General features: G+C 39.8%; 1 protein-coding gene across 3 annotated transcripts in view; it reads right to left on the bottom strand.

Moving 5' to 3' along the window:
• GKAP1 (G kinase anchoring protein 1) overlaps window positions 1-11291 on the bottom strand; it is a 41625-nt gene that overhangs the window by 17401 nt on the left and 12933 nt on the right. For 2 of the 3 annotated variants that reach the window (XM_073345062.1, XM_073345064.1), the window contains exons 2-3: window positions 10281-10552; window positions 6122-6265 (exon numbers count right to left, since the gene is read on the bottom strand). In XM_073345062.1, coding sequence (XP_073201163.1) covers window positions 6122-6265; window positions 10281-10499 — 363 coding nt within the window. In that variant the 5' untranslated portion in view covers window positions 10500-10552. Of the gene's footprint in view, window positions 1-6121; window positions 6266-10280; window positions 10553-10813; window positions 11016-11291 lie in introns of those variants that run through there. The other variant, XM_073345065.1, reaches the window with a different exon arrangement.

Below are 11291 nucleotides of genomic sequence, written 5' to 3'. Positions count from 1 at the left end.
CACATTATATATACTACCTGTATGGTCCTGAGGATGTCACATGGGCCACAGCTGTGTGCGGATTGGGCCGCGGGATGAGAACCACTGATCTAAACATTCTTTGCAGTCACTCTAATCAGACAAAACTCCCACAATGAGTTTTGCATGAATAAAGACCAGTGTTCTTAGTTTTACAATAGTGAGCCAAGAGTCTCTCCTTTTGACTTAGGTCCTTGAACACAATCATATAAATACCCTCTCAACAGGAGGCAAGGACATGTGAGAGACTGCCAGAATGCAGGTATCTGTTTGGGGTAATAGCGCATAATTTATTTATTCTATGGCTACAATTTAGTATCAACTATAGAACAGAATCTGAGCCTGATCAAGAAGGGTGTCTACCAAAAAAATCAAGGCACAACGCTTGTCCTGAAAAATTAAAGTAATGAAAAAAAGGAAGAGATGGGTGGAGTGGGGGAGGAGTAAAGTTATAAAAAGGCAATGTTTAACATGTATGTGGAAGTTAATACTGTAAGTTCCTCAGGACAAAGACTGTCTCCTTAAATGTTTGTACGGAGTCTAGCACAAAAGAGACCAAACAGTTATTGGAGCTAAGTGCTACTGCAATACGAATGCCATCACTAAGATGACAATCCTCTTGGGGCTACGTCACCAGAAATCCTTTACCAGCTTTAGGACCTTGTTCTGTTCTATTAATAGTTAAATATTTTCCAAATACTGTAGGAACAGTATTTTAAACAAAATTTACAATTTAAACATTTACATTGCAGTTGAGATTTAAACTGGAAGACTAATGGCTATATCCTCTACTGCAGGGGTCCCCAACGTGGTGCCTGCAGGTGCAATGGCACCCGCCAGGGAAGTTGTGTGTGCCTGCAGGACACCGCGCCGCCGAAATGCCACCACCAAGCACGGCCACCTGAGAACCGCCCGCTGAAATCCATCGAGAAACGTTGCCGTTTCTTGGCAGCATTTCGGCGGCGAGGCTTCTTTCCGCTGCCGATTCTCGGAGGCGGGGTGTATGGCGCCTGCCACAGTCTGTTAGGAATAGGAATGTACTAGTCCCACAGAAAGATTTGGGACCACTGCTCTACTGTAAAATAAACTTTAGCAAATTTACTGAAAATATTTAGGTTTTCTTGTTGTTAGTCTCAAAATTCACACAACAGAGTATAAACAAACTAAAGTCTCTCCTTCAGCGTTGCTGTAGCTCATGAAAGCTCATGCTCAAATAAATTTTTTAGTCTCTAAGGTGCCACAAGTCCTCCTTTTCTTTTTGGTCCAGTATCCCTTTTTCCTCACACAATCTTCCCCATCCCTCATTCTAACAGGCTACCTCCAAAGAGCCAAAGGAATATATTGCAGCACGGGCAGACATTATTGGCAGCAGCTACAAACAGTGATTACGTTTATAAATTAAGGAATAGTTTTAAAGACAGAAAGTTTTTATTATTAAACATGTACTAGTCAAACAGAGAATATGGAATTTACCTATACTTGTTAAGGGTACTCACGCCATGTACACCTTGCAGCAATACTCAAAATTCTCTCCAAGGTTCAATTTTAGATAGTATGCAGTGTTATGCAGTACAAACACATTCCTGGTGGTGCCCCCCCCCCCCCCCCCATCAGTCTCTGGAGAAACTAATATTTCATTCCAAGAAATTGGGTTTCTGGGTGGAGTTTTCAGAAGTGCTTAAGTCATTTAGAAGTCTAAATCCCATAGACTTTGGCTCTTAAGTGACTTAGGTGAATTGGAAAGTTTTATCCTCTAGCTCTTGTAGTAGCCAAGAAAAAACTACAAGATATAAACCACCAGACAGCACAGTGACAGAAGTAAACTACTTCATTTTTTTAATGGGATGTTAACTCTGCAGCCTAATGAGGCTGATGTTACATTTTTAGTTATTTCATTACTGATCAGCTTAGAAAAAACATCTAGTTATTCAGGAATTGTGGGCAGAGCATGTGCCAGGAGTATCACAACTCCCCATCCTCTACTGTGATCCTTAAACAATTGCTTAAAATTGACAGCGTGCTCAGTACTATACTACATACACAAACAGTCCATGCTCTGATCGCAAAAGCTACAATAGCCTCAATCTAGTTATGCTATTCTCTACTACCCACTAGTGAAAAAGTGTCTTATCATGGCGCCAAAGTCAGAGTGGTATATTTCAGGACAATAGCAAAGCCATGAAATTACTTTTAAGCGCGAAAGGAAAACCTGAGACAATTTTATAACCTATGGGCCTCGAGAATGCAACTGAATTAAGAATTAACTGTATGACCACCATCCAGTCCCACTGTTCAATAATACATTCATAAATACTTAAACTAGGGTTTAGTGTTTCTCCTCTTTTATAATAAGGAGGGCAGAGACATGCAGCTTGTAAGCTTCATGCAATTCTCTAAAGCACTTTATGGTCACTACACCAACCATCTAATCAGAAGGCACAGGAAGGATGAAAAAAAATTGATACCTCTCCCTCCAAAAGTCTCCCGACATCACAGTATTAACAATCTTCAACAATTTATTATGCACCAATGTTGCTCTCACTTAACACTTGATCATCTTCCAAAATGGGATTTCTGAAATTAACATCCTCAATCTGTGGCTCAACAAAGAGGAAGAAACACCTATATTGACAGCTACCTGGACTTCATTGACATGTAGAGAGAGATTTTCAAATATCATTTTCAGAACTCTGACCTATCTCCTGAACTTCACACAGACCTTTTAAAGACATGTCACCATCAATACTGGCCCCTTAAGTGGACCTTACAAGTGTACAGGAGTATCTCAAAATGCATAATTCATAGAGAATTGTGATGTCACCAACTCTGCATGAATCAGTTTTCTTATAAAAGGAGAAAACACAATCAGATATCCAGATACCCAGTAACCAATAACACCAGATCATCACGTATCTATTAGTAAACGTTGTAAAGAGCTTCATATAGCTCTCACTATTCTAGAACAAGGAAAAATGTAAAAATACACACCTAAAATAAGATGTAAAAACAGAACGGCATTGCACTAAATGGTAAAATAAACTGACATTCTATAAGTCAACAAAATATTTAGGTGAAGTACTGAACTACTGTAATCAACAAAGGAACATCAGTTTTAAATTATAAATGTTTCTCCTACTGACATCATAGGGTGGAAAGGCACTGTTACATTTTCATAAACTGATTGATGTAGGGTTTTTCAAATGGTCTTATCTCAAGGCTAAAAGGTTTTAACATTTTGAAGCCATCACAATTTTTAGTGTAACTGCTGCCTTTAGTAGTTCTACCAAGAGGAATCAGGGTAAAAAGGTTTCAATGGCACTCACTACATGCACACACACTACAGTGGCCTCTGCTTTATTACATTTAAAAATGTTGGTGACCCCTATCTCTATAGAGAATACTTACTCTTGGTAAATATATCAACTAAAAAAATAGGGGTATCTATTGCAATTAATAAGTATCTTATATTGACAGATGTGACTGTTCTCGTAGCCTTATGGCTTGTTAGGTGCACTGCTCTTGGAGAGATCTGGATTTGAGAGTGAACTCAGCACATCAGAGGACCAAGAATAAGCCAACTGAAATGCTCTTTTGATAATAAGGGTGATGGCAAAGATGCTTCAAAAGATTTTTACAGCAGAGAAAAATCTTTAAAATACGAGATTTAAGTGTAAAGATTGAGCAAAGCAGGAGATTCTGTCTCATGTCTTCCATTAGACATTATTAACAGACATTAAGGGCACAAGAGCAAACTATCCCATTGCGTAGAGGGAAGTAATGGCAAGAGACTATCCTGGCTTAACCAGGAGATCTTCAATGATCTAAAAATCAAAAAGAGAGTCCTACAAAAAGTGGAAACTAGGTCACATTACAAAGGATGAATATAAAATAACACAAGTATCTAGGGCCAAAATTAGAAAGGCCAAGGAACAAGATGAGATCAAACTAGCTAGAGAGACAAAGAGTAACAAGAAAACATTCTACAAATACATTAGAAGCAAGAGAAAGACCAAGGACAGGGTAGGCCCATAACTCAATGAGCGGGAGAAAACAATAACAGAAAATGTGGAAATGATGGAAATGCTTAATGACTTCTTTGTTTCGGTTTTCACCAAGAAGGATGGTGGTGATTGGACATCTAACGTTGTGAATGCCAGTGAAAATGAGGTAGGATTAGAGGCTAAAATAGGGAAAAAACAAGTTAAAAATTACTTAGACAAGTTAGAGGTCTTCAAGTCACCAGGGCCTGATGAAATATATCCTAGAATACTCAAGGAGCTGATTGAGGAGATATCTGAGCCATTAGCGATGATCTTTGAAAAGTCATGGAAGATGGGAGAGATTCCAGAAGACTGGAAAAGGGCAAATAAAGTGCCAATCTATAAAAAGGGAAATAAGGACAACCCAGGGAATTACAGACCAGTCAGCTTAACTTCTGTATCCAGAAAGATAATGGAGCAAATAATTAAGCAATCAATTTGCAAACATTTAGAAGGTGATAAGTAACAGTCTGCATGGATTTGTCAAGAACAAATTGTGTCAAACCAACCTGATAGCTTTCTTCAACAAGGTAACAAGCCTTGTGGGGGGGGGGGGGGGGAAGGGGGGTGATGAGTGGTAGACGTGGTATATCTTGACTTTTGTAAAGCTTTTGATACTATCTCGCCTGACCTTCTCATAAACAAACTAGGGAAATGTAACCTAGATGGAACTACTATAAAGGTGGGTGCATGACTGGTTGGAAAAGGGCGTAATGAGTGGGGTCCTGCAAGAATCAGTTCTGGGTCCGGTTCTGGTCAATATCTTCATCAATAATTTAGATAATGGCATAGAGAGTACACTTACAAAGTTTGCGAACGATACCAACCTGGGAAGGGTTGCAAGTGCTTTGGAGGATAGGATTATATTCAAAATGATCTGGACAAACTGGAGAAATGGTCTGAAGTAAATAGCATGAAATTCAATAAGGACAAATACAAAGTACTCCACTTAGGAAGGAACAATCAGTTGCACACATACAAAATGGGAAAAGACTGCCTAGGAAGGAGTACTGCGGAATGGGATCTGGGGGTCATAGTGGACCACATGCTAAATATGAGTCAACAGTGTAATGCTGTTGTAAAAAAAGCGAACATCATTCTGGAATGTATTAGCAGGAGTGTTGTAAGCAAGACATGAGAAATAATTCTTCTGCTCTACTCCGCACTGATTAGGCCTCAGCTGGAGTATCCAGTTCTGGGAACCACATTTCAGGAAAGATGTGGACAAATTGGAGAAAGTCCAGGGAAGAGCAACAAAAGTTATTAAAGGTCTAGAAAACATGGCCTATGAGGGAAGACTGAAAAAAAATGGGTTTGTTTAGACTGGAAAAGAGAAGACAGAGGGGACAAGATAACAGTTTTCAAGTATATAAAAGACTGTTACAAGGAGGAGGGAGAAGAATTATTCTTAACCTCTGAGGATGGGACAAGCAGCAATTAACTTAAATTACAGCAAGGGAGGTTTAGGTTGGACATTAGGAAAGACTTCCTAACTGTTAGGGTGGTTAAGCACTGGAATAAATTGCCTAGGGAGGTTGTGGAATCTCCATCATTGGAGATTTTTAAAAGAAGGTTAGAAAAACACCTGTTAGAGATGGTCTAGTTAATACTTAGTCCTGCCATGAGTGCAAGGGACTAGACTAGATGACCTCTCGAGGTCCCTTCCAGTCCTTTGATTAAATTTTTTTTGTTTGCACTGTTGTAGCTACATTGACCCAGGATATTAGAGAGACAAGATTGGGGAGGTAATATCTTTTATGGGACCAACTTCTGTTGGTGAAAGAGACAATCTTTTGATCTACACAGAGCTCTTCCCTGAGTGTCCAGAAGAACACTGTGTAACTCAAAAGCTTGTCTCTTTCACCAACAGAAGTTTGTCCAATAAAAGATATTACATTACCCACCCTGTCTCATTAAAATTTTTGGAAGATGAATGAAAATCCTCCAAGCTGCTTTGAAAAATCTCAGCCATAGCTATTTCTCTCACACATTTACCTTTGAAGTTCGTATTACATTACTCTGCAAGACAACCAAGTAAAATAATTTGATATAGCAAGCTTTACCTGTTCATCTCTTTGTCTCCACTCTTGCCAATTTTCTTCCTGAGAGTCTTTCTCCACTGGGCTGTGCAACGTTTGTTCATGTTGAGACAGACAGCCTCCATGAGAGGATTTCTGAGGAATCTTTTTAAAAGCAAGATTTCGGAGCTGCAAAGCAAGATCCAGGAATATAAATCAATGGTGCTGCTATTTACTAGAATATTAGTGATTATACAGAAACAATATGCCAATTGGGCTATCTTAGACATTTAGGTGATGTCTACACTACTCCTTATGTCGCCAAAACTTATGTTGCTCACGGGTGTGAAAAATCACACCCCGAGCAACATAAGTTTCGCCAGCATAAGTGGTACTGTGCACAGCACTATGTTGGTGGGAGAGCTTCTCACACCAACATAACTACTGCCGCTTTTAGGGGGTGGCTTATGTTGACGAGAGAGCTCTCTCCCTTTGGTATAGGGCAGCTACAAAAGAGACCTTACTGCAGTGCAGCTGCATGGGTACAGCTGTGCCGCTGTAAGGTCTCTAGCATAGACATAGCCTTAGGGGATCTGCCTATAACTTACATTCATTTCACCAATTAAACCAATACAGCCAAAGTAGTTTTAATAGCTGATAATGCTGATATTTACAACAGTTTAATGTTTGCAGTGTCAGACCCAGGATATTAGAAAGACAAGGAGGGTAAGGTAATACCTTTTACTGGACCAACTTCTCTTGGTGAAAAAGACAAGCTTTCCAATACACAGCTCTTAAGTCAAGCATGTGCTAAGTACTACATCAATCTGTGAGCAGTTACTTTTACAATTGTTTTCTGGCATGTGAATACTATAGTGATAAGAAAAGGAGTACTTGTGGCACCTTGGAGACTAACCAATTTATTTTTACTACACGAAAGCTTATGCTCAAATAAATTGGTTAGTCTCTAAGGTGCCACAAGTACTCCTTTTCTTTTTGCAAATACAGACTAACACGGCCGTTACTCTGAAACCTGTCACTATAGTGATAGACACCTTAGAAGTACCTTAGGACTTGTCTACACTGGCAAGTTTTGTCGCAAAAAACTGCCTTTTGGCGACAAAGCAGCAGGAGCGTACACACTACAATGGGACTTTTGTCGTGAAAAACGCCCTGTTTTGGTGAAAAAATACTTCCACCCCTACAAGAGACTTTTGTCTTTTCCCCTCCCTTTATTGTCGACAAAGAGACAGTGCAGACACCGCTGATTGTTTTGTCGACAGAACTGGCTTCTGCCAGTATCTCACAATGCCTGCCCTGATTGCTCTGCTGAGTGTTTTGATCTCTGCTGCCCTGCAGGCATGCTCCCCTCCCCTTTCAAAGCTCTGGGAAGTATCTGTATGCTGCTCCCTTTGGGGAACAAAGAACAAATCATTGGAATGCTCCTGTTGTGCCCTAAGAACACAGACATAGCGGGAGGGGGACACACTGCTGTGCTACTTTGCCATTCTTCAGCACCTAGAGCTCACAGAGCTACTCATGATGCTGCTCTCGGCAGCTGAGGGGGCTGTGGGAGAACTCGGAGAGAATCCCAAGATGTGCAGAGATCAGCTCTTCCTTCCCACAACACTGCACAGTGGGATACATACCCACAGAGCATTGGGGACACCATCATCGACAGGGTGAGCAATGTGGACATGATCTGTCCACAGAGGGAGCAAGTGTGAACACCCTTTGGCGATTTTTGTTTTGTCAACTTTTGGGTGTCAACAAAGTTTGGTCAGCAAAACTTGGAAGTGTAGACAAGCCCTGAGATAACTACAAAATAATATGTTGAAAAGTAACATTAAAGACTCTCCAACTCAAAAGCAAGGAATTTCACGGTTCACATTTAAAGTGCATAGCTGACCTCCCAGCCCTAACTTCACTCTAAGTTTTATTACACTCTCCTGTGTTTATTTTATAGAAAGTGCTCAGACATAGGAAATACCATAACAAAAAGACTACCTGTCCACTCAGTTGTGTATTTTCATGAACAGAAGTCAATTCCAGATGTTTCAAAGACAGACTTAAGACCCTCCACAATGCAACTAATTCTGAAAGACTGTTTCACCGGAAGATGGGGAAATACGATTTTTCTGGACCCCAGATGGCATACATCAAACTTTGAAGCTTACAATTTTATCTTAGGTAGTGTAACATTAGATGTTATTTTCACTCGAATCATTCTTAAATATAAAGATGGTGTTGATAATGTTGGAGCAGCAAGGCTAGGCACTTACAAAAACAAAAAATCAGAAAATGTTCGAATTAAAATTGCATGTGCAACATTGAAAACCACAGTTTAAAAAACACATTTGTCCAAAATTGTTTTACCTATTATTGTTACAAATAGGTATTAAGATTAATTCCAAAAGGATTAGTCCAATTTTTTTAAAATAAATATTTCTAAATTTTTCCTACTTTTTCAATTTGACAATGTGTCAAAGAGGGAACTGTTCTAGACAGGCGACACTAACAAGAAGCCTAAGTAGGTGGACCAGATGTTGCTGCACCAGAAGGAGCAGTTTGAGGCTGCCAAGCATTGCACTTCTATACCCATCCTTGGATCTTTGATTCTATTTAATCTTGGACTCACAGGCCCTCTATACCAGGGATAACAAAGCTTCAGAAAAAAGATTATGGGTATAACAGACTTGGGGCTTGGATCCAAGGAGACTCCAGGGATATTTCTCTTTGCAAGGCCTGTATAGACAGTACCAGGGAAGCCAGTTTTGAAGACTCCTCAGACACAGCCAATGGTTCTAGCTATCTTATGAATATTCAGAAGGACTTTCAGATCTCCTTGAATCACAGAATGCTATCAGTGTCATGGGACAATCAGAACTCAACTCCTGCACAAAGTACCTGACACAAATGAAAGATTGTTGCTTCCCACTGGACCCCTGCACACCTGTGCTTTTTTCCTGGTAAATGGAGGAGCTGAGAGACCTCAGATCCCTGGAGAACTCTGTTGCTCTACTTGAGGAAATTGTACCCTAATAGCTAGGTCTGAAAAATGTAAAGCTCTTGAATGTGGACAAGCCAGATTCTTCTTTGCCAAGAGGACTTTTTTTGGGAAGAGATAGTGAATATCATTCCAAGAGCTGAACAACCTGAATCTGCAACACTTCCCACAAGGAGAGACTCTGAAATGCAAAGGTTTCCATAAGGACTACAATTGTTTTCCCTACATGCTGGTGTGAAAACAAATAGGACATCCCATCCTCAAATGACCTTCTGGGCATTATAGACACAGGATGCCTTGGTTCATGTCCAACATTACATCAGCACAAGACCATTTCATGAACACTGGCTTCTTTCCCCCCAGATCTGCCATGGCTGGGTGCAGTGACAGTTTCACTATAGGAAGCTTTGTTTACATTTGTAAGATTTTCCAAGTGAATATTTTCAACAACTTAACCATCAAAAAGTTTAACTAAGAAAACTGTCCCAATGCAGAGAAAGGGGATGGGTTCCAAGTTCACTGAAGCTAGAGGAAAGAGAAACTGAGGGATGGTCAGGATATGGGGCTGTTTATTTGATCAGCTCTAGAACGTAAGATCCAAAGCCGTTCTTTTAAAGAGTTCCATTACTCATTTGGTATGCAAGTCCTACAAGTTGAATCTGCTTTTTAGAAACATCTATTCCAGGTCAAAGAAAATCTACCACATCCTTCATTACTAGCCCCACAACCTATGATTCTACAAACTTGTTCCAAGACCTCTCCATCCCTTTCTGGATATAAAGGAAAAAATCCTATAGGAACTACAAGATACCAGCTCCCACTTCCTAAGACGAATGTTTCCCTGTCTGTCCTATATCTCCAGCTGAATAAGGTCTGTGACCAGGAAATGGGGATATGTAAGAAACCAAATTATTTTCACTTAAATGTATAAATCTAGTTGTTTGATTAGTCAAGAGCCTCCCACATTTAAAGAAGTGTAGTTGTGACTGAACTCTAACAAAAAGTTGAGGAAAAAAATTATTTTTTAAAATAATTCCTTTTTATGACTATAACCTGACATTCTTTTGTTTTACAAAGTAACATGTCAAAAGCAACAAAAATAGCCACATTACTCAGCTAACAGATGAACAATTTACCCAAGGCATCTGGCATAACTGCACACCTTGTATGTTACTGAAAATATAACAGCCTCTCTACCTCATTAGCCTCGCTCTGCTGCTGTTCCTTCTTTTTTCTCCTCTTTTCTTTCTTCTTCTCATTTGTAGTTGATTTTCCCCCTGAAGCTTGCGACTTCCCAGCACCTCGACCACTTCTTCCCTTTCCAGTCTCTGAATCAGAACCACTACCACTATCCACTTGTAATAGAGCAAAGCGAGATGCAGTAGTGGGAACTGAACTGATTACAGCTGAGGCCATTGTATGGTTTGAGATTATTTTGAGGATGACTTCTTATTCAAAGAAAATGTTTCCTGGGAATGTAGCAACAAAAGAAAGAATAAAGGAATCACACTATTCTGCTGTACAAAAACTTTTTGCAATAGCACATGCCTTCACATCAACAATTCAGACCTGTCAATTATAAGCTTTATGTAATTTTGGGGCAAAAGGCTTCAGGATAAAATAGTGGCTCATTTTACTTTTGAATTAACTATTTCGATAGTTTAATAATTATAATGTAATGTTTTAGTATTAATATATGAACAAGAACAATGAAAGTGAAGGTTGCTTACCAGTAACTGGAGTTCTTTGAGATAAGTCTTTACGCACATTTACACTTTTAGAAGATGTAGCAATGATGCAGCAAACAGAATCTTCTAGAAGCAGTGCTCATTGTGGCACCTGCCTGCTTCTCTCACTGGTCCTAATGTTCTGGGAGCCAGAGTATAAAAGTGGTTGAGGCACCCCTACAGCCTCATCTCCTAGGACCTGAACCTAAGAGTTCAGCAAAGAGACATAATTCCAGGGAAGGAAAGTGGGTGGCCAGGTAGTATGAATTTGTAGGAGAGCTCATCTCAAAGAGCTCCAGTTATTGGTAAATAACCTCTATTTCTTCTTCAAGGAGCTGCTGTATATCCTCACTTCTTAGAAGTTTAGCAAGCAGTATTCTCCCCCACAAAAAGCTTAGCTGAGGAGTTCTAGCTGAACAAAGATTGTAATACTGTTCTCCCAAACTTTGCACCAGACCTTGAGGCTAAATGTAAGGAGTAA

The sequence above is a fragment of the Lepidochelys kempii genome, chromosome 5 (assembly GCF_965140265.1).
Source record: "Lepidochelys kempii isolate rLepKem1 chromosome 5, rLepKem1.hap2, whole genome shotgun sequence".
NCBI lineage: Eukaryota > Metazoa > Chordata > Testudines > Cheloniidae > Lepidochelys > Lepidochelys kempii.
Note: the sequence above shows the minus strand (reverse complement) of the source record. Positions and strands in the feature narration are given on the sequence as shown.